Below are 21,977 nucleotides of genomic sequence, written 5' to 3' on the forward strand. Positions count from 1 at the left end.
GGTCCCGCTGCTTTTCGTCTACGCCTTCCATCACTCAATCACGCCATCGCCGCCATACCACAATCGACCACCATGGTTCAGGTACACGCCCCGTTTTCGCCATCAAATTTGCCCAAAACGGCAGACTATGTTACCTAGTTTGGATACAGACTGGGTTTTTGGTCTTTATACGAAGCGTAGGGCTGACTCTGATGTCATAGCTTGTATACTCGGTCGAAAAGCCGCTAAATCGCGAGCCAGAGCTTGACAAGCTCGTTCAGAGGTACTTCTATATAGCCGCAAGCGCAGTGGAGCAAGAGTGAATCCGGGGGCTAATAGTGGGTCTAGCTTCATCACACAAGACGGCTACGATCGTAACCATGGGCCCATTCCGTACATTGACATTGATACGCACCGAGTAGCGGTTACCGGACTCGTAAACCATGAGATTTCGCTTTCTATTGCAGACCTTCAGGCACTTCCACAGCACCATGTTGTTAGTGCGCTGCAGTGTGCTGGGAACCGTCGCCATACCATGCGAACGAAACTGAAGGAAGTATGCGGCATAGACTGGTATGATGGCGCAGTTATGAACTGCAAGTGGAGTGGGCCTCTCCTAAAGGACGTCCTGGACAAGGCCGGCGTAAAAGTTGAAGAGGGAAAAATGAGCGAAGCCCATGTCGCTTTTGCTTGCTTCCAGACGACTACACAAGATGACAGCTACTACGGTGCCAGCATCCCGCTTTCACGGGCGATGAATCCAGAGAATGCGATTATGATTGCTCTTGAGATGAACGGCAAGCCACTTACGCCAAACCGTGGCGCTCCTGTTCGCGTTGTCACTCCCGGCATTGCTGGCGCCAGGTGCGTCAAGTGGCTCGATCAGATATCCGTTCAAATGTGCGAGAGCCAGAATTACTACCAGCAGCAAGACTACAAGATTCTGCCTCCTGAGGCGGATTCCAAAGAAAAGGCAAAAGAATGGTGGGGCAAAGTGAGTTCGATCGAGGAAATGCCAGTCAACAGCGTTGTCGGCATCCCAAAGTCTGGAACTACCGTGCAACGAGATGCAGACGGCACAATCGAAGTCAGGGGCTACGCATTACCCAGTGGAGCAGACGGTCCCATTGTCAAGGTCGAGGTTAGCGTCGATGATGGACAGTCGTGGGAGGAAGCTGAGCTGATTAACGAGTACGAGGGCGAAGACGCCAAAAACGTGGAGCTCAAGTGGGCGTGGGCACTATGGAAGGCAAGAGTCAAGATTGACAAGGGCAAGAGTGTTACGATTTACAGCCGCGCCATGGACCGGAGTGGTAATGTGCAGGAAAAGTGTCCGACATGGAATTACCGGGGCGTGTGCTACAACGGCTATGGCGAGGCATTTGATTTGGAGATTGTTTGAACGATTATGAGATTACGATTGGAAAAACGAGAATATTTAATGGGTTTGGGACAGCGGGACATGGCGTTGTTATTGTTTTGTTGTTTCATCGCACAAAGGCTTCACATAAATCATCAACCACGCAAATAATGACATTTTCAATCCAGCTCCATGCGGACATATGCATTCATAACCCATAATCCATAACCATACCCCTCCATATCATCTCACAACCCCAAACTCTTCCTCACATTCGCCCGCACAATATTCTCATACTCCCCCCTCTTCTCCCTCCACATGCGCGCCGCATCCACGTTCGCCGGACTCTCATCATTCGGCTCCGCCAACATACTCATCACACTAATCAGTATCTTCTCCACACTCTGTATCGGCGACCACCGCTCAGACGCTTGTTCGTATTGCATGGGGTCTTCGCCCGGGGCATGTAAAATCGAAATACAGACTTCGCCGTTGGGATATACTGTCATTCGTCAACTTTCCAATCCACCCAGACGCTTGCACAACAAGCGGAAAGGAAGGAAAACAAAAACAAAAACAAAAACAAAAAGTGTGATTGCGTACCATTTGGATGCCACATATCCGTAATAAACTTCATTTTCGGCGGCGCCAACGGATAATCTTTCGGAAACCGTAGTTCAGCAGGGAAAACACCGCCTTCAAAGGGTGTCCCTTCGGGGCCTTGAATCAGCGCTTCCCAGATGAACATGTCGTCTTCGTTTACGGGGCCTGCGGTGATTCCCTCCGGGGGATCGGAGGAGAGGGCGCGGTATTCTTTGAAGAGACGTTTGGCGGCTGTGGAGGCCATGCTTGTGTGGGGTGGGGTGGGTGGTTTTGGTGTGCAGAGGGCGGAGGGCGGCGGGGAAAGCGAGGTGAGACTAGGGGGGTGGAGAGCGAGAGGTGGGAGAAGGAGTGGCCTTTTTGGAGGAATCTAGTAAGAGAAGGTTGGGGTAGGGCGTGGTTGCGGAGAATGTTTGTCTAGAGGATGAGTGCAGGTGTGGAGGTGCGTTCCGACACGTCGGCGTTAATGCTGCGGAGTTAGTAGCGCTAGCGCACATGCTTTGCATTCGAAGTCGAAAGGCATGCAGCACTGTTTTCACCTCTTTCATGTGGTGGAATATTGCTTTCACACACAATGGGTAATCGGAATTTTCCTTTACGGTCATGTGCACAAGGATCGTGATACGATTTTTTAATGTTTCTAAATTATACAATCTAACCAAAAACCTCAATCATGAATCGATACTCAATCTTCCTACCCTCGTTGCGCGCCCTCGCACTCAACATACTGCACTGATCCGCAATCTGCTGACCAATCACCGGTGGACCGCAGAAAAAGACACCGACCTTGACTTCATAATTTCCGCCTTGGTTCTTGTCGTCCAGTCCCTCCGCTAGCACCTTGCTCATATCATCATAGTGCCGCTCCATGATGCCGCGGATGTCCGGCCGTCCAAAATGAGTAGGATTGACAAGACCGGTGATAGGCGACTGGGGATACTCTGGTGTGCGATGTTTTTCCAATAACCACCTGAAGACATGTTGAGAGATTTGTTTGCGCTTCTGTGTCACATACGTGTTGATGCGGATGTCAAGATCTGGGGCTTTAGGCCCCGTCCGGTAGACTTCGTTCAAGAGGTCAGAGAACCAGAGTAGGTTGTTCTTATCGCGGACCATCCAGTGGAAGTCGACTCGGCGATGGTTGGTGTAAGGTGATGATTGTTGACGTGTGTCGTCGGAGAGCTCAGCCGACTTTTCCCTAGACTTGACTCGTTCAAGCTCATGCTGTTGTAGATCGGTCAGTACTCCGGAAAAGGGTGTTACGCCAATACCAGCACTGTAAGGCGTTAGCTTTTGGGTCGCATGAATATGGGGCATGTTCAGCCTACCCGAAAACCATGCTGTACTCGAAGTCGTAGAATCGCTGCGCAGGTGCACCAAATGGGCCATCTAATCCAATCTTGATGCTTTGCTTACTTCCCTGCTTAGCCAGGTCACGGAGTTGGTTCGTCCAGTCGCCGTCGGCCTTGATGTGAACCTGCATGGTGTTCTTGATGCATGTCGATACCGTAAACGGATGCCACTGGAATCGGGACAGTTGTGGAACCTGCACAAACACGTATTGGCCAGCCTTGTAATCCCAAGGGCGAGTCTTGGGAACTTTTGCCGTGATAGCGACAGTTTCATCGTCCAGTAGTTCGATGTCAGCATTGATTGAGCGGAAGCTTAGAACCAGCCGCCAAACGCGTTCAAAGAGAACCATTAGCGTAGGGAAGGCTAGCCAGTATCCAAACATTGGCCACTGCAAAAGGGCTGCAGTGCCATGCGCCATCATGAAGCCAACAATGGGAAACATGAGCAGATGGCCGAGTTGAAAGACCTCATAACTCCATTTTCGGATCTGAGGCATACTCATTATAGCCAAGAGATAGAAAAGTCCAAGGGACGTAAGACCAGTCCACCCTGGCAGAGAACGTAGGTAGCTGGTATATGAGCGCGGTACAGTATCTGGCCCGACGACGTTGGCAACCGCGTCTTGTCGACTCGCCATACTACCAAAGACAAAGGAGCCGCTAAGATGGCCAATAGCGTGCAATGTCGCGAAGACCAGCGCAACGATGGAGATTTTGATATGGAATGACTGGGACAGGTCCCAGTTGATGAATCTCGAAATAAAGTAGAAGCGTCGGAGGAATGTCGATAGCCACCTGGACATGGAGAGGATGAGGAAGAAGAATGTCGGATATAGCACGCCTGCGCATGTCTTTGAAAGCACGACTCCCCATCCGAATGCAGGTGTGTACTGGTCGAACGTAAGATATTTAACGAATTGCCAAACTCCGAAGCCGATCATTAGCAGGAGCACAAGCGATAGAAAGATGATCTCTGGCCCCTTGACAGCCCAGTAGGCTCGCGCTCGCCGGTATAGCGAGATGTGCTTCAGGTAGTCGTCTTCATCTTTTGCTTCTTTTCGATCAGCCTCAAGCGAAGGAATCTCCCATGTTTTCATGGTCCTTGCAAATTCATCGCGTTTGATGTGGTCTTCGCGCGTCCCAATGACGTGCCTGAGGAACTCGTGTCGAGCTTCATCGCCACGAGATTTGTGGTGAAGGTTATGCGGTTGGGCTTTCGGGGCTATCTCCTTGTGGACCTGATCCAGCTTCCGTTCCAGTTCCCAGTAGCTGATGTTACCATCTTTGTCGTGGTCGAGATCGTCAATGAATTTCTTAATTTCCTCGTCCGTGAGATAGGCTTGCGAAGCCATTGACTGATGACGTCGCGTGATAGGTGAGTTGATGGATTCGCAGTTGTAACTTGTCAATCAATTGGTATATGCATTGTCTGGCGTTGTCCATCTTTAACAATTTTCCCTGACAAGGTCCATTGTTTTGCAAGTCTTGGTCGACCCACGTAGGCCAAGGCATTGATGCTGCCAAACATGCTAACGAGGTGGAATGTCGCCAGTTAGACGAAATGGAACGAAGGAAGCCCAGAACAACAAGACACCCAAGACGGAACCGGCTCAGGCGCGTGGGAGTTGCACAGTTAGCTAGTGGGATTCGGTCCTGGCAGCAATTTCCGCCTGCTGCACCGCCACTCAGCGCTCGAGACCAAGACATTTGCCCAGCTTGGGTGGGCTGTTTTCCACGTCTGCGCACGTCAGATGTAACTGATCAGTCTCTGCCAGCCAGTACACTAACCACATATTGTCGGTGAGATACTGCATGTAGAAAAGCCGACATGGCAGGAATAAGGTTTGGTATAAAAGATGGTTGGCCTAGGGTTCAACGACATGTGTAGTGCGGGTTGTCCTTTGGAATCTAGGCGTGCTACGTCATCGCTGCTCAGATCCACCCTTGTAGACGCGTATCACAATGGCCATTGAAATGGGAGTTGTTGGCACGCACAGTATGTTCTATATTTTAATATCGTGTAGCAGTAATGCACAGCAAGATGAGTCGTGATGTTGGAGTTGACCATAGTAATAGCCCAAAAGGCGGCGCAAAATTGGTGAGTGCTCCTTGGCTTGGCGTGGACATGGCGACATAGATAGTGTCGTGCAACGTCATGAATTGGAACGCAACTCGTATCTCGACTATGCGATAAGAATTTCCAGGCCAGCCTCCCCTTTCAGGGAGTTCTAGAACCAGCTCTTATTGAAATGTGCAGCGCTGCCTGTATCAGTTTACATTCACACTGCTATCTTGCTAGGTGCAGATTGCCAAAACATGTCAGATCTTCCCGAGTCTGTCTAGGGCTCCCGAATCGATCTTCACAAGCTGCGCCACAACGTCATTGATCCCTTCCTTTACCATCAATATGTCGCTCGTCGCGTGAGAGATGCAAAATCCCCAGATATCGATGATGGTTGCACTTTACGGTCAGCATGGATGCATACAGGCGGTCTCCTACCCTACATGCTGGCTTCCTGCTGCAGGGTTTCCTTTCACTTTTTTCTCGTATCACTCTAAAAACCAAAGATAACCACCATGGAATCCGATGAACTTACCACTGGGGCGACAAATCCAAGCTCATCTATCCAAGTTTCCCTCCGCCATGACCGTACTCTTCTCATGTTCGTCGTTCAGTCGCTAGTCAGACTGATGCGTTCTCAGCTTGGGAACAACACGCCAAAGCACGAGGATGGCTCCATCCGACTCAACCCGTCCAAGTCAAAGCTGAGTGGATGCACACTCCGCGAACGCACCGTTTGCGACATTTACATATACGACATGATACCCCCGAATAGATCCGAAAAGCCCTCTAAAAAGCGGATATATTACTTTGCGGGAGGTAGCTGGCAGGAGCCGCCCTCACCACAACACTACAAGTTATGCGCAAAGATGGCTAAAGAGATGACCGATACAACCATCTCCATTGTCTCAACTCCGCTTGCACCCAACAATCCCGCGCCGAGTGCATTTCCCATGTGCCTAAAAACATATCGCGCTCTCATGTCGGAAGCCAAGAAGGCCGGAGAAAGGGCCATTCTTGCGGGTGACTCTTCTGGCGCAAATATCGCGTTATGCCTCGTTCTCGAGGCTCTAAGAGAAGACAGCGAGCACCAAGAAATCGACACGAAACAGCTCCCACATCCCATTGCCATCATGGCCGTATGCGCCTCAATCGACCTGACCCGCAAGAACCCAGACATCGATGAAATTGCGCCCAAAGACCCTCTTCTTACGCCCAAGACCATCAGAGAAACGGCAAAAGCGTGGCGCGGTGACTGGGATGCCGCCGATCGCCGGATTTCTCCAATCAATGCCGACATCTCGCTGCTAGCAAAGAGGAACATCAAGGTCCATGGTATCACTGCTGGTCACGACGTCTTAAGCCCTGATGGTATCATGCTGCGTGAGAAATGCGCGAAAGCAGGCGTCAAGGGAGAGTGGGTTCATTGGGAGAGGCAAATGCATTGTTTTGTCTTGACTGTGCCGTATGGACTAAAGGAAGCGAAACATGCGGTCCAGTGGATCATTGATGTTTTGAATAGGGATTGATTGTTGGAATTTTGTCAATCGTCTCGGTCCATATACCCTCTGTCCTTTGTAAATGGCGTTGTAGGGTAATACTTCTGGGTAAACGAATTTTACAGTCGATAATGTTTCATCACATACGCCGAATGATTATGAAGGGCACTCCTCGCCGACAAAATCGATAGTTCTCGCGAGATGTGATCTTACAAATCACTAATAATATATGATGGAGCATGTTTCTCAGGCAACCCTGATCAGTCGGCTCGAGAAAGACAGTGAAAGGTCATGTAGATAGACACTGATCAGTTACAGAAAATGCTGTCTTTCCCGTAGGGAGAGTGTCCTTTGTGAGTTCCGGCGGGGGTGTATTAAAGGGTTTCACAACTACTTCTAGTGTGACATCATACCTCTGGTGGAGGTCTGGAGCAGGCTGTCCTGTTGTCAGCAGTTTTAGTAGGTGGTAAGCTCCGCGGAGACACGGGCGGCTGCTTGATGTTGACCTACGCAGTGTAAGTAGACGGACGACTGGTAGCCCTCCGGTAGTAGAGCAGCTATTGTATGCACTGAGTTATGTCGAAATGAACAAGGAAGAGATGGTTGGACATGCATCCGGCTACTATCTGGACCTGAGTGGAGAGGATACAATGTCATTGTACTATGTGCTGTGGACGGGCCGGCCCCCACCAGGTGTACTATCCGCTATGTGAGGTGGGAAATAATGGCATTGATTCATTGCTAAAAAGCGGGCGGCCTGAAACTTGGTGTCGTGGCTGGGGCGCTGCTCGGTCATTTCGAAGTGTAAGTACATACATATAGGGAGCAGATAGCCATTTGGAGACAGCAATGGTACATTAGCTGCCTTTTCTGTCTTGATTTAGTATTTTGGAGAAATCAAGATGAACCAGCGATATCAGCTTATGCAGTGTTGGCGCTGGTAGAACGACCTATCTGTGAATGGCGATCATTTCCGCGTTTTGATTAAGAGATACTGTCTGTTCAAGTCCACCAATACAACAGGTATCGGTTAGGGGGGGGGGGGGGGGTGCATCTTGTTGAATATGTTACATAAACAAGTCAAGTCGGGTTAGGAGAGCATGATAGGTGGGGTGTGGATGCAAATGAAGAGGCATGAAGCATAACGGGTGATAGCGGGGGAAGACGGTTGTGACGGGGAGAGCCGGCAGCGACGCAAGCGACGAGCAAATCACTGCGTCTCGTTTTACAAGACCGATGGATTCTGCATGCCCCTGCATGGCACGGTTACTTTTGGAGTAGTGGGTCCCCACGCTTAACATACCATATCCAGCCATATAGGGCTGAGCCAAATCTTGAGGTACACGCCGATGCCCACCCAAAAACCATGGTCGGTTCTGCTGAACTCCTACTTTTTCTAAGTCGCTTGAGCCTCATGCTCCTCAGCACCAGAGTCGACACTGACGCACAGCACCATGAATGCACCCCTTTATGCATATTATTTACCATTGTAATAATTAATACATTTCTTGCTGTCGCTCTTAGGCTATTTAATTTGTGATTTTCTTCTATTTCCAGATATATGCTCTTATTCTCTCCCAATGTCTCACGTGCAAGTAAATCCTTGTCTCTGCAAGAGTGCTTTCCGGTTTCGCTTCTCACAATGAGGGCTGAGCACAGATTGCAAGGCGGCAAGCCACTTACTTTGACTTTCTTCCTTCTTGCACCTAACCTTGAACCGTCACTCACTGCCCCTCTCTGTGCAGTCTCTTTCATCTTTACCTTTTTTTCTGCAATATATCCATCCTCTCCAATGGAAACTACACGCATGCTCAGCAGTACTGCCCCTCTCCCTACATGAATTATTCTAGCTGACGACAGACATCAAGTTGCTGCCCATCGCCTATCCTTAGTTCCCAGAACACCACCGGTGCTATCGCTTCTACCAGCTATACATGTGAATGGTAGGCGTCATCAGACCCAGGGCCCCAGACATACCGGGTCCAAGAGTCTCCTACCGACAAAGATCCCTCTGCCCTCACAAGCAGGGCCGAACAATGCAGTCGAATATGTTTTGTAAGTCGATCCTCACGCTTCGCTCTAATAGATCGTCCAGGAGGCTAACACACGCCCAAGAACGACGTTCGACCAGATTGCCAACTGGGCACGACAAGGCTCAGTATGGCCACTCACCTTTGCCCTAGCATGTTGCGGCATCGAGATGATGCACTGCTCCATGCCACGCTACGACCAGGACCGCCTGGGCATCATCTTCCGAGCGTCCCCACGCCAGGCCGACATTATGATCGTCGCCGGTACCGTTACCAACAAGATGGCTTCTGCTGTCCGGCTTTGCTACGACCAGATGCCAGACCCCAAGTGGGTCATAAGCATGGGCAGCTGTGCCAATGGCGGGGGTTACTATCACTACAGCTACAGTGTTGTTCGCGGTGTCGACCGTATACTGCCTGTGGATATATACATTCCTGGCTGCCCGCCTACCGCCGAGGCTCTTCTTTATGGCATTTTTCAATTGCAGAAGAAGATGAGGCAGCAGAGAGTGACAAGGATGTGGTATCGCAAGTGAGGCCGTGGTACTGTTGCCACACTGTTCAATCTGCCGCGGTACGACACTTGTTGGCTACTCCCTGCCCAAAAACATCTAGTCTTTCGCGATGGCTTATCCTTGAAGCTTTCATAGTAAGACTACTCGAATCGAAAATCGGATGGTCAAATTATCATTTGTACCATCTCCGAAGATTGTTTAAAGGTGATGCTACTTGTCTCTTGACGTACCTCTAGTTGCGAATGCATCGCTCCTTGTTCATCACTCGATATAGTCCCTTACAACATAGGTACTACCATCAGCACCAGTCATAATATATAAACTTAGGTTTTCCATGCTGGCTAGTGTAACAGTGGAACAATAAGCTCTAGAGAAAACCTTGACACCAATCAACTTTGTCGTACGATGTGCAGACATCATGCAAGCCATACTAACCACCAGCAGTTCCCTTAGCTGATGTAGTGAGTTTTGTTTACGAGTTTGAATTATGAAAACTTACTCAAAAGGGTTTCCATCTTTCCAATGCTTACACAGCTAAGCCCTGCTGCAATACGAACTCCTGAGAATGAGCGAAAGAAAGACATCGCAAAGCCAGCCGCAATCATGAAATGGAGACCAGTTTGTAGCCACTATGGAAAGTGTAATATACCGAAGTTCCTATTTTTGATTACCACAAAAAATATCCCTCAGAGGTATCGACCGCCATCTTTGCATACCCTGGCTACGAAACTGGGTCTCGATTTCGCAGCCCAGAACGAGCAGGATGTGGAGATATGCCATGGTATCATAGTAGCGCGAGAAAACATGTCTTTTTCGTAAGATGTCCCAGGAGACTATTAATCGAAGTACAGGATTGCGGCACCTTCCTAGCAGACCTCCAGTCGTTCCATCTCGCCCTAGGACTGAAAGATCCAGGAGAAACGAACTATGCAACCAACTTGCTCAAGTTTCATAACAGCCATACTTCGTTTGTATGATTTTTCAAAGCGTGGAAAACAAAAAGATTATGTATAATGCACCAAAAGACCAGAAATAGGCCTAAAGTTTCGACTTGAGATCTAGTTTGCGTCGTGGTAATGGTGATTCGTCAACCATTAGTGACATTGTATCTTCTAGCTCCTCAACAAGACGAGTCAAATACTGCTCCAAGATCTCTCCAATAGCACTAAACTAGAATGGCTTCTGCATAATCGTAGTAACGCCCGCGTCGAAAGCTTTCTGCTTTTGTGCTAACGTCCCATTGACTAGCATAGCGCATATTGGACCTCGAAACCCCCTCTCGCGAATCAGACGCGTGGCTTCGTCGCCAGTGAAGAACGGCATTTGCTCATCTATGAATATGAAGTCGAAAGGTTGGTATATATCCATCGACTCTCGAACCATGTCCACCGCAGCCTGACTACGTGGAGCTACGACGTTATTATGTAGTCCTAGTTTCCTAAGGATCTTCAATATGACTATTTGGTTCATAAAGTGATCTTCTACTATTAAGATTTTACAGTGTGCAAATTGATTCAATGGCTGAGGGCAATGGGGTGGCGGTTTTTCATCGGGAGCGAGATTGGTGGGTGCAGCAATTAGTGGAGTTATATCAGGTCCAGGAAGATCACTAAGTCGAATAGGTCCGAGCGGAGGGAGACTTGAATCCCTCTGATATGGGAAAAAGTTTACTTGTCTGCGCGGCAGACCCCGGATGATGCTAGGGACAGGTGGGGTTTCAAGCGATTTGTCGCGCTCAAGATCTATGGAGCGAGACTCGAAAGGAGAATCTTGGTATGGTTTTCTGCATTCTTGCGTTGTTTGAGACATGTCCAAATGTTGATGCGACGTGACAGTACTGCAGCTTCCTGCTGTCTGCATGGGACTACGCATTTCGTGGAGAACATTTGCTACTGGCAGTTCGTTTAGCAGAAAGTTCCCATGAATGTTCAAGGGCCACATACACTCTTCTGCAATCTCAAATAGTTGTCGAAGCTGAGTGAGGATGTCCTGAAGGCGGGGGCCGCCTTCTGCTGTAATGGAAGCAACCACATCATCGTCGAGACCGCGAGAAGCTACAAACGTAGAAAACTCATTGATGCTAATTTGCAGTGCCGGAAGACAAAGCCGGACCTTTTGGGGAAGCGTTTTGCTCTCGCGCCTTGTCGAAGATGGATTACTCGATTCATTTGAGAGTTTTCGTCCTGTCGGGTGCACAGTGGGCTGGTGATGGTTGCCTGTTTCGCTAAGACTTCATCCAGCTTCAGCTCGCACTTCTTATTAGCAATCGGGTCATCCATCGATAGCATCATGATTGCTCTCTACAAACATCCAATGTATGGCAGGTCTTAGATCTTGACATCGGATACGATGGCTACTAATTTCGTGTCAACTTCATCAACAGCTAGAGAATTCTGTTCTTCCAGAAGTTCACTCGTCAGAGTCATGGCTTTTTTCCTGCGCTGGCCTTAAAATCCGCATACGGTTTAGTCGATTCATAAACTGCTCAGTGAAACCCCTAGATGATGCAGTCGGGTGTAGTAGTACAATTTCATTTATGATGTCGTCAAGCAAGCCTTTGATTTCAAGATTTCAACGAGGATGTCACCAATCCCAACACGACCGAAAACCATCCAACTGCACGAGTAGGCATTTGAGCGGACAGTCGACACCAATGTTTTGACGATGCCTTTGATATTAGCATTTTTCTCCAAGTCGGCACTAAAGGCGAGACCTTGTTTGCACTACTACGCTACGGGCATGCGTATAGTAAAAGGCAATAAACCCCTGTTTCTCATCCGCGCAAACCTACTCTGACACCTGACACCAGTTATCTTATATCGTACCCACACAGTGCTCTTAACATATCTAGTAAATGTTAAGGGTTTAAACTGTCCCGCCAAGTACATCAACAGATACTATAGACCCCGTAATTCCTAATTCTGTTGGCTAAGCGATATAGGCAACTCACCCGTCAGGGACGTTATGACTCAGGCCCAATCTGTAAGGTTCACATATTGTGTAGAGATAGGGGTAATTAAGCCTCCATCATGGCGGCGCACAGGCGAATATTAGCGAAGATTTGATCCGCGGAACCCCTGGCGCTAATGCACCACTAGTAAAGTTCACGATTCTGGAAGCGACAGGCCTGTCACAGCCAGCCACCAATACTGTAAGCATGGGTAAGGGGCTTCGCCGAGCAAGCTTGCTCGCGTGCCCCGTTATCGTCTTCAAGCAGATCTAGACATCCATGTGGTGTACCCTTTACATGGACCAAGCAGGAGGACTGCAGCGTTGATTCTTGATCGATATTCACACTGTTCAAGATGTACTTTCCTAGGTCTATCTTTCACTTTGCTGCCGTGTCTTTCATGCTCATTGCTTCGATCGTTTTGTTTCTTTCTTTTAATACTGAATCGGGCGCGTTCGAGCACACAGCAGGCTCGAGACGAATGAGATTGGGTACATCAAGAGCTCCACCGCCAGGCATCAACACTGCTCAGTTGAGGGTAGCCAGGGTTGAGCCTGCTGATGACCCCATATGGGATACTCAAAACAGTACTCTGGGTGTAAGAAACATGTGCACGAGTAATCGTGACTCAGTCTAACATCAAGTCTAGTTCCAAAAGATCTATGCAATCTCCATGGCACATCGTCCCGATAAACGGGATTATCTTGCCCTCATGGCTTTGGTATCGCATCTCGATATCGAATTTATAGATGGTGTGAATGCAACATTGATGCACCCAAAGGCATTTCCAGCTGTATGAAGTCCTTGCAACAAAAATTTTTGTTTGATGTCTAACACTATGCAGTTCTGGAGAGGTGAAGAAGGCCTCGGTGCGTATGGTTGTTGGCGCGCACATCTGAACGTCTATCAAAAGTATATACAAGTTCTCTAATTCACGTATATGTTTCTTACAATCCATAGGATGGTGCAGAATCAAGTTCAATCGGCTCTCATTATCGAAGATGATGCAGACTGGGACGTACTGCTGAAATCACAGATGCTCTCCTTCGCCCGCGGCGTCCGGGCCATTCAGGATAGTACGTTGCCTCTACACTCCCCTTACGGAGACTCGTGGAATTTGCTCACCCTCGGTAATCTCGGAGTGAACAACAAACCACACAAATCCGGGAAGTACTACGTTACCCATAATGATCCGACGGTAATATCGGAATCACGGCGGACAATTCGTCGTAAACCGGATCTGAGTGCGGAAAAGTTAAAGGGGAAGCACACACGAATCATCATGGAGGTAAACAAGTTGACTGGTGCGGGTGCCTATGCATTATCCCTCCGTGGAGCAGCTAGGCTGTTGTATGACCAGTCGCTGCTACCAAATGCCCAGCCTATTGATGTCGCAATCCCACAACTTTGCCGCCACGATGATGACTGGCCCGAGCCTTTTTGCTTGGGGGCATACCCCACAATATTCGGACTGTATCGTGGTATTGGAGCTTTGGATAGGGACTCTGATCGCAAAGTTGAAGATGACGAGGACAAATCTAATTATAGTGGACGCCGAGGCAAGCTTATGCGAAAGAAAGGAGAGAGTAAGTATACGGTGTTTCCAGTGAGTTTAAATATGAGAGGGTTGTTGCAGCAGGAGACCAAGTTCCAAGCTGTCGACCCTGCTCAGGATATGATGGCAGAGGTAGATATAAGCACATTCGAATTCCCGATGGGAGAGGTGGTTACTGTGGAGCCGGAAGAGTTTGCATCACGATCGGTGACCTGAGCGGGAGATGTAGAACGGCAAGCAAATATAAAAAAACATTAAGGTAATGAATATCTTGAAGAAATACGCGTGTGAATTCTGGAAATGGGTGTAGTAAGCTCAGTGTGCTTTTAGTGCAACAACATAGGCGAAGTTTTCGATAGTTATACCTCATGAATTCTTGAAGATGCAATGCTATAAAAGCATTCAAGACAGATAACAAAAATCATATTACTTGATAAGTTAATGGATGGACTTTATTCTCCATCAATCCCAAACACGACCTTCAATGTCTTCAATGATACTTTGCTGACTCTCGCCCTTCCCCAATCTATCCCAATACTCCGTGATTTCCTTCATATACTCTGTATCCTCAACAGGCTTGTCCCACGCTGCTGTTCTCTTTTTTGCAATTGCGCTCCAATGAGCCATTCGTTCTGGCCTCTTCCCATCACGATTAGAGGCAAAGTGGATTAATAGGGATCCCGGACGGGATGCAGATGGCTTGCCCGCTGTTAGATCCTTCTTGGTAGGCGGGAAGCCGTTGAACCAGCGCTGAGGCACGTATGCTACAGTACTGTTCCAATTACCCTGTGATTTCTTTAGCACAGGCAAAAATGATAGATTGAGACATGATCAACATACACGTTTAATGACTTCTTCCATTCCTGATTGTTCGGTATATTTCAATTGTATCTCAGGCTGGTACTCTCTGATACTCAATGCGCTCGCAAAGAACTTGAAACTCGCACTCGATACCCGGCACAGGAATACTCCGTTGTTCAGGCCGTTTCTGTCATTGGTAACGAGCATGTGGATATGATCGAACGCCGGTGAAGGAGGAACAAAGATATCCAAAGGAAGTTGCGGGTTCATCAGCACGGTGTCGCGATCATGCCATAGGACCCAAGCTAATCGCTCATCTTTTGGCTTTGCAAGTTCGTTTCCGATGATAGTCATGATGTAGGCGTGCTTGGACCATAGACCCCGGAGCATTTTCTCGCGCAGAATGAAGTGCGGGTACCCATGGATTTTGTTGTGGAGTTTGTGTGATGCTATAGCGTTTTCATACGGGGGATCAGGCTCTCCAAATGTTGCGGTGATTTTACCGAATCTAGGGAATGAGGGGGAGCTGGAGGATGGAGGCTTGGTGTTCGGTGCTGGGAGCAACTCGGATGAGCTTGGTCCATCTTTTGAATCTAGACCGGCGGAGAGTTGTGTCGATTCATTGCCTTCACTTTCTTTGTGATTTGCACTGTTATGATGTTCTGAAGGAGGCAATGTTTCTTGCACTTTGATACCGTCCCCATCATGAGATAGGTATTCTGATATTGTTGGTGGCAGTTCTGATGGCCTCCATAGTGCTACTGTCAGAAGTACGATAAGTACAACCAACGCATATTTGGAAAATCTGGTGAGGTTTGGCATGTGTTGTCGCCTCCGAGTAGTGGAAACCGGCCCAGACATGCCGTATAAATCACGGTTCAGGCCACGGCCAGAGTAACAAAGACGAGAAAAAGAGTTGTGCCAAAGGAGAGGGCAGAATGTGACAACTGAGAATGATGATGTTAGCCCCCAAAGCGCACAAAGACGCTATTTGCTGGATGTATCATGGAAAAAATCCCGATAGGTTCCACGGAATGCAAATGCACAAGTCTTCGGGGATTGCCGTGAATACAATGACAGCCGGTGAGAGATAGCGTTGTAGTTTGGCGACGTTTTGAGCGAGATACTAAACAACCAACTATTATGTGCACTGACAAACAAGCCGCCTTGAAAACAAAATTCGAACGGCCCAGCCCGCGGAACATCGGGCCTAGGCAGTGTCCATGCCGATCGCTGTGCCTAGGCGACGGCTTGTGGAGACGCACAGGAGATGACACACCCGTTGGGTTGATCTGGTGGTGGCGATCGGTAGACTAGGACGTGCCCCTGTGGAAATTAGTATTCGCTAACCTTGACACACTACCACAACATCACATCGGTCTCGCATCCTAGTCCATTGTAGTCTAGTGCTAGAGAGCTGAACAGGAGATCTGCTTAGCCTAGAAGAAAAAACCAAAAGTGGATCTTTTCCTTCTAAATGCGCCGTGATTTAGGGGTGCAGGCGATTTCGGCCTACTGCGAGAGTCCCGCGCCACATAGCAAATGAACAATGTGACGAGCACAGAATATTATATTCCTTCCTTACACGGACGCTGAATCGCATCACAGTTTGTGCCAATCTGGACTTTTGAGGACTTTTGAGGACTTTTTATTTTCTATCACCCTCTCTATGTTCGTCACCTTGTGTTACTCCTTTTAGTTATTTAGCGCGTCATGATTGGCCGCAGCAATGCGCTTTACAGGTCACGCCGTTCTTTCCGCCGGTACATTTGGGCCTTGATTATTGTCTTTGTTTTTTGTCTCTGGAATTCTAGCACAGTCACTTGGAGGAAATCGGCAAATTCAGAAGCCGACTTGGAGCCCTCCACTTCAAACCCATCGCCGGAAACTGTCGAGGCGATAATCGAAGCAGAGTCGCCTCGCGCTGGGCGGATCAATGTCCGCCATTCGCACTCTAACCTAGAGCGGATCTGGAACGCTGAAGCTCCTCACATCGTTCTTTCACCCCATTCTGATACTCAGCCTCGTACCATTCACAACCACAATGTTGGATCCTCAGTGGGGGGCGGCTCTATGCTGACCACTGATGATGACACCGAAAATCACGATCTAGACGGTATTGAGAAAATCGAAGAGCATCGGAACGAAGGCGGTATAGAGCATGCTACAAAATTAAGCCACCCTGACGATGACGGTAATGCTGGATTCGAGTCTGGAGATATCGCATCTAACGAAAATGCTCAAATTCCGATTATAGACGCAAAGGCCAAGGACGACGCTGATGATTTAGCTCAGTCTCAGGATATCAATGAGAGCCAGGCACCCGTTGAAAAATTGGAAACCCAGACACCATGGTCAGAGCATTACGAGTTTCCTAGCTGGGACCAATGCGAAGAACTCAAAGAAAAGGCCGAAGGGCTTCCAGACCTCTACCATGTCCCTTTTGAAGTCTCCGTGAAGGATGTGGTCCTCGAAGGTTGGGAGGATGAATGGATTTCGAAGGCGCGTTACTCAGGCCCGAAACTTGACGAGCCTAGGATTGATTTTGTGTATACATGTGAGCAATGCTACAACGAACACAATTTCTCATTTGCTGATCACATCTGCAGGGGTAAATGGATCACAGCAAGAGTTGGTCGAGACTATGAAGCCTTATGAACTAAATTCCTCACTAAACGACGCGGATGGAGTCTGGATTGGATCGCATGGCTCCAACAGATATCGCGAGTGGGACGAGCTCCGTTACTCCATGCGCAGTGTCGAGAAATACGCTGGTCATTTCACGAACCGAATCCAGATTCTCGTAAATGCGTTCAAGAATGCCAAGACGGATGATTCATCGCCAACTACGTATGGTAAGCAATGGCCTCACTGGTTGAGGTCTGGTATAGAAAAAGTTCAGGTCCTTAGTCAGGAAGAATTTTTTGGATCCGAGGAACGCAAATGTTTGCCGAGTTTTGATTCTCTCACTATCGAGAACCAACTCTACAACACCAAGTCCGAAGTGGATAGAGTGAGTCTCGAATACCCCCCGTCTTAGCACTAGCATCATGTTAATATCGTTCAGCTGTTTGCGCTCTCTGACGATATGATTCTGGGCAAGCCCCATTCAGCGTCCGATATATATTCGCCACTATTCGGCCCTACTCTTGGTTTCAAGACCAATGCATACAACACATTACAGCCTCCTACAGAGAAAGACGCCGAACGCTTTGGAGAAAAGCCCTTTTTAATCTACACGTCCTGGCTTCTAAACCGTCGGTTTGGTGCCCGCAAGCGCAAGGGTCAAGTGCACTTCGGTCACTCTCTCTCTCGGAGCATCGCGAGAGAGGCAATCACTAGCTTTCCTAGGCCAGCTTTGAGAAGTGCATATCAACGGTTCCGAGGTGAGACTGGCTTTCAACTCTACTCGTGGTATATCATCTTCCATTACACCATGGAGAGACACCGAGAGGCACTGCTTTGGAGCTACATTATGATGCGAAGCGACAGCAACAATGATGGCTACTTAGACTGGAATGAGCGTCAGAATGTCATGAATGATCTAGCAGAGGGTTTGAGTAATGAACCCCCAGAGACATTTCGACGCCGCATGTACTACCACGTCCAGGACTATCTTGAACAAGCTGGACTTAAACCCCCAGTTGTGAACAATGATATCCTCTGGACATCTCTGGACGGACCGATAATGACCAAGGATTTGGACTGCGATGCATTTGATACGGAAGATTGTTTGGCACCGGGATTTTCCATATCATCCAGCGATGCTGAAGCACGCAGCCCCATATTTTCTACAGCAACAATATTCGATCGAGTCACACGTGAGTCGCCACGCTGTGGCGATTGCCTGATCAAACTAGTTCTAAACCGGCAACGAGCCGGGCTGGAGCCTCTTCTACCTCACCCTGTTCAAAAGGCCAAACAGCGGGAGACTGTGATTAAAGCACTGATCAAATTCCAGTACACGGTTGTCAATCCAGATGCCATGTTCTATATGATCACAGATGCGGAGCAAGCGGAGCATGTTTTGCTGAGGCCATATCTCAAGCAAAACAAGAAGGCTGGCCAAATCTGTTTGAACGATGATGTTGTCACTTCCAACAAACATGATTTGGAACAGCTGAAGACAGTGATGAACACATTTTTCAATGGTATATTACCAGAAGTCTCTAGCTACGAGGTGTAGTTTGCACACGTCTTTTTCTTTTTGTAAAATACCAAAATAGTACAACAATAGATTTTCTTCGGTTTCTGCAATTTGATACTCACAATCTGCAGTTTATTGAATGGTCACCTAATAGTCATTAAGCAGTGTTTGAGCACATAAAATGCAATGGAAGCGTTGTTCCCCTGAGCGGGTCGACTGCGGTCTCCCTGAACCAGTGCCTCCTCAGAACCAGTCGATACAGCCATGGCACTACTCACCAAAGACTAGCCGCAGAGATTTCAGGCTGCCTACAAGTAAGTGACATACTGCAGTCATCCCGTGATTTCGCCCACTGCAGTTGCCAAGGAACAATCAATCCGAGCACCGGCTGCCCCTATAGGCTAGAAAAGACCAACTTAAGCTCTGTGCGTCTTGCAGTCCACGTATAGCCTTTCAGCTATTCAGCTGCAGCTCGAAATGGAAATGAGGCACGAGACAATGCGCTGATCTTCAATAGCTGGTGGCTGTTCGCTTTAGCAGTTAATCTCCACCATTCTTGGCGCTTCGGTTGTGTATTCAGGTGCAGAATGACTGAGTGTGATACTCCAGTAGCTGCTTACGGTCATATTAAGTTCCGAGAAAAGGGAAGATCCATTGTTACGGTGAGATAGCCGAGCTTGGCAAGGGTTGCACTCCGCGGAGGATGTGGTCTATTCACAGTGTACATACAATATTATGCGGTCCTACCCACGATAGAATCTTCGTTTCTCACCCACAGTCACTCTTTGATCGTCAGATTCGTGCACTTCACTTTGCACTCTGCTCAGCACTCCAAGTCCTTTGAGTAGCTTGCTATTTTATTGTTTAATACCCAACCTTAGTCATTCTTTAATAGTCACCCATCGAAAATGAAGTCCATCTCCATTCTCTCCCTTGCGACGGCTGCTGCTGCTGACTATGGCTATGGCGTTTCAACGACCTCATCCGAGCTCGGCTATACCACTGTCTATCCCGGACACGGCAAAGAACCAGTCACTGTTACAGCTCAGTATCAGCCTGTCCCGACCTACGTCGACGGCGAATGGTCGCAATACGAGGCTATCTCAACCGTGATCACTGATGGCTATGGCAAGGAGATCACTGTCACTGCAACCAACCAGTACGTGACTGTGTACGAAACGAAGAATACCATCACTCACACTGTCACTGCTACGCCTGAAGGCTATGCTCGCCCAACTGGCTATTACGGAGGTTCGGGTGCACCCCACACTAATAAGACATGGTATGAGCTCTACGAGGAGATCCACGAGATTTCCTACGACCACATGGGGCCACATGCGATCCCTGGATATCCCGGAAACCCAAAATACACAGGCAACAAGGATGAGCAGGGTGTGACAATCAAGAAGTACTCTGGTGGAAAATGGTCTACTTATGCGCACACCTTTACCTACGGTGCACCCAAGCCATTGGTGACCACCTTCGATGCCCCTGGCATCTACACTGTGCCTGCCAACGACATCACTGTCGCGACCCCTACTATTGTCACTGCTGAGCAGACCTACCACGCTGTGGCTAACAAGCCCATCACCTATGGTGGCCACATCACCGAAGTCACCAAGCCAACCACCATCGCCGCTGTGTACATCGAATACGAGACTGTCGGTGCCGTAACCCAGACTGTCGTCCACAGCACGACGGTGACATGCTCTACAGCCGGAACATATACCGTCGTCAAGCCCACTACAACTGTCTATGACCACGACACCACGGTTACTTATCCCTCTGTTACGCAGTACGAGGCTGGTGTCTATCACCACCCTGCTGAGACCGTTACCGTCACCGAGGCTCACCAGCCGTATACTTGCAGCTTCGAGCAGACCTCCACTTATCCTGTTGCTACCCCTGCTGCCGTCTACAGCACGGCTCCCAGCTACAGCACAGAGGACGCTACCAGCACGACACCTTATGCCGCCGACCCGTCTTCAGATTACGATGAGCCTCTTGAGAGTTACGGACACGCATCTGCTGGTTATGTTAAGCGCGGTGGTGTTCTTCAGCGTCGCACGGCGGCGTCTGCCCCTGCTAAGGCACCTGCTAAGTTCGCCATCCTCGTTTAAGCGTACACCCTTACGTATGTGGAGGATGTACCTCACTGGCACTGATCAGTTCCGGTGGGCTGGTGGAGAAGCTACTTCTATTCTTTTTCTCCTATTCTTTAGCCGCAATGTCTTTTTTGAAGTTTGCGCGCCTATGATGTTAATATGTCTTATATCTTCCAGCTATCAATCAAAAATTACAACTGATACATTTGGTCACTAGCGAACCCGCAGCGAAAATTGGTATTAATCACAGCCTCTATCTGATTAACTTGAATGCTCTCGTCCGTATTGGGCTTTAGGCACAGTGAATAACAGGCCATTAATTGATTTCAATCCCATTCCGTGACGGACTATGTGCATGAAGATACAATGAATTGTGAACATGGTGGCTAGTGAGTGACTAGGAAGCAAATAATTCGAGCAGTCTCCACAGCCTATTTGCCCCATTTTTATGATGGGGTGGAGAGCACGCTTCGATATTCAGTTCACGGGGCAACTTCGGTTCAGAAGGGCTCCTGGTAGCTGCCACAGCCCATCCTCTTATCGCGTGCGCCACTAGTAGCAGAGTTTATGCTGCGACTATTTTCTATCCTATTGCATGTATGTAAGGGTTAATGACAGTGAAGTGGATCGCGCCCGTTCTTGTTCAGCTGTCACACCGATTCATTAAACTAGTGAGAACATACATGGGCACCATGCATCGGCTGAGAGGCAAGCGAACCTAGATACATGGTCGGGATATATCGCACGCGACATGTGGACATTTCCCGGCACTAGTCGGTCTGGCCGACGGAGCTTAATACTTTCCTCAGCTTACCCTATGGCTTGGAGTTTCCGATGAATTACTCCTAATCAAGCCCGCCTCCAAGCCACTGCCAACGCGCTAAAAGACGCCACGATCGCTCCCGTTTAGTCACATATCCCGCATACGCTAACCAACGCCACAATCACCCTCACTCGACTATCTTTGTTTTGTGCCCGCGGAAGTCGCGATCAGCCACGGCCCCTGAAATCAATACACTTAC

At 48.7% G+C, this 21,977-nt stretch overlaps 10 protein-coding genes across 10 annotated transcripts; 6 read left to right on the top strand and 4 right to left on the bottom strand.

The window, feature by feature from the left end:
- Positions 1-72: 72 nt before the first annotated feature.
- On the top strand, positions 73-1,381 carry COCSADRAFT_168623 (uncharacterized protein; the record flags this gene model as incomplete). Its single annotated transcript, XM_007698896.1, has 3 exons — positions 73-81; positions 201-262; positions 328-1,381. The coding sequence occupies 3 exons, from the start codon at positions 73-75 to the stop codon at positions 1,379-1,381; spliced, it is 1,125 nt and encodes a 374-aa protein (XP_007697086.1).
- A 206-nt stretch (positions 1,382-1,587) lies between these two features.
- COCSADRAFT_23804 (uncharacterized protein) lies at positions 1,588-2,186 on the bottom strand (the record flags this gene model as incomplete). The annotated part of the gene is made up of 2 exons (XM_007698249.1): positions 1,588-1,841; positions 1,943-2,186. 2 exons carry the CDS (start codon positions 2,184-2,186, stop codon positions 1,588-1,590), a joined length of 498 nt encoding a protein of 165 aa, XP_007696439.1.
- Positions 2,187-2,547: 361 nt separating this feature from the next.
- On the bottom strand, positions 2,548-4,804 carry COCSADRAFT_136397 (uncharacterized protein). Its single transcript, XM_007698897.1, has 2 exons — positions 3,268-4,804; positions 2,548-3,215 (listed from the first exon to the last, which is right to left on the bottom strand). The coding sequence occupies exons 1-2, from the start codon at positions 4,641-4,643 to the stop codon at positions 2,594-2,596; spliced, it is 1,998 nt and encodes a 665-aa protein (XP_007697087.1). The 5' UTR covers positions 4,644-4,804; the 3' UTR covers positions 2,548-2,593.
- A 449-nt stretch (positions 4,805-5,253) lies between these two features.
- On the top strand, positions 5,254-7,050 carry COCSADRAFT_188169 (uncharacterized protein; the record flags this gene model as incomplete). The annotated part of the gene is made up of 4 exons (XM_007698898.1): positions 5,254-5,287; positions 5,316-5,389; positions 5,635-5,712; positions 5,860-7,050. The coding sequence occupies 4 exons, from the start codon at positions 5,254-5,256 to the stop codon at positions 6,880-6,882; spliced, it is 1,209 nt and encodes a 402-aa protein (XP_007697088.1). The 3' UTR covers positions 6,883-7,050.
- Positions 7,051-8,306: 1,256 nt separating this feature from the next.
- On the top strand, positions 8,307-9,548 carry COCSADRAFT_352313 (uncharacterized protein; the record flags this gene model as incomplete). Its single annotated transcript, XM_007698899.1, has 3 exons — positions 8,307-8,341; positions 8,752-8,907; positions 8,968-9,548. 3 exons carry the CDS (start codon positions 8,307-8,309, stop codon positions 9,416-9,418), a joined length of 642 nt encoding a protein of 213 aa, XP_007697089.1. The 3' UTR covers positions 9,419-9,548.
- Positions 9,549-10,567: 1,019 nt separating this feature from the next.
- On the bottom strand, positions 10,568-11,688 carry COCSADRAFT_168628 (uncharacterized protein; the record flags this gene model as incomplete). Its single annotated transcript, XM_007698900.1, has 2 exons — positions 10,568-11,530; positions 11,557-11,688. 2 exons carry the CDS (start codon positions 11,686-11,688, stop codon positions 10,568-10,570), a joined length of 1,095 nt encoding a protein of 364 aa, XP_007697090.1.
- Positions 11,689-12,828: 1,140 nt separating this feature from the next.
- COCSADRAFT_157814 (glycosyltransferase family 25 protein) lies at positions 12,829-14,118 on the top strand (the record flags this gene model as incomplete). Its single annotated transcript, XM_007698901.1, has 4 exons — positions 12,829-12,945; positions 12,997-13,140; positions 13,192-13,259; positions 13,308-14,118. 4 exons carry the CDS (start codon positions 12,829-12,831, stop codon positions 14,116-14,118), a joined length of 1,140 nt encoding a protein of 379 aa, XP_007697091.1.
- A 246-nt stretch (positions 14,119-14,364) lies between these two features.
- COCSADRAFT_82974 (glycosyltransferase family 34 protein) lies at positions 14,365-15,525 on the bottom strand (the record flags this gene model as incomplete). The annotated part of the gene is made up of 2 exons (XM_007698902.1): positions 14,365-14,688; positions 14,743-15,525. 2 exons carry the CDS (start codon positions 15,523-15,525, stop codon positions 14,365-14,367), a joined length of 1,107 nt encoding a protein of 368 aa, XP_007697092.1.
- An 845-nt stretch (positions 15,526-16,370) lies between these two features.
- COCSADRAFT_34240 (uncharacterized protein) lies at positions 16,371-18,960 on the top strand. Its single transcript, XM_007698382.1, has 3 exons — positions 16,371-17,260; positions 17,313-17,716; positions 17,771-18,960. The coding sequence occupies exons 1-3, from the start codon at positions 16,417-16,419 to the stop codon at positions 18,887-18,889; spliced, it is 2,367 nt and encodes a 788-aa protein (XP_007696572.1). The 5' UTR covers positions 16,371-16,416; the 3' UTR covers positions 18,890-18,960.
- A 633-nt stretch (positions 18,961-19,593) lies between these two features.
- On the top strand, positions 19,594-21,297 carry COCSADRAFT_34241 (uncharacterized protein). The gene has a single exon (XM_007698383.1). The coding sequence runs from the start codon at positions 19,759-19,761 to the stop codon at positions 20,968-20,970; it is 1,212 nt and encodes a 403-aa protein (XP_007696573.1). The 5' UTR covers positions 19,594-19,758; the 3' UTR covers positions 20,971-21,297.
- The last annotated feature ends 680 nt before the right edge of the window (positions 21,298-21,977 follow it).

The sequence above is a fragment of the Bipolaris sorokiniana genome, assembly GCF_000338995.1.
Source record: "Bipolaris sorokiniana ND90Pr unplaced genomic scaffold COCSAscaffold_3, whole genome shotgun sequence".
Classification (NCBI taxonomy): Eukaryota; Fungi; Ascomycota; class Dothideomycetes; order Pleosporales; family Pleosporaceae; genus Bipolaris; species Bipolaris sorokiniana.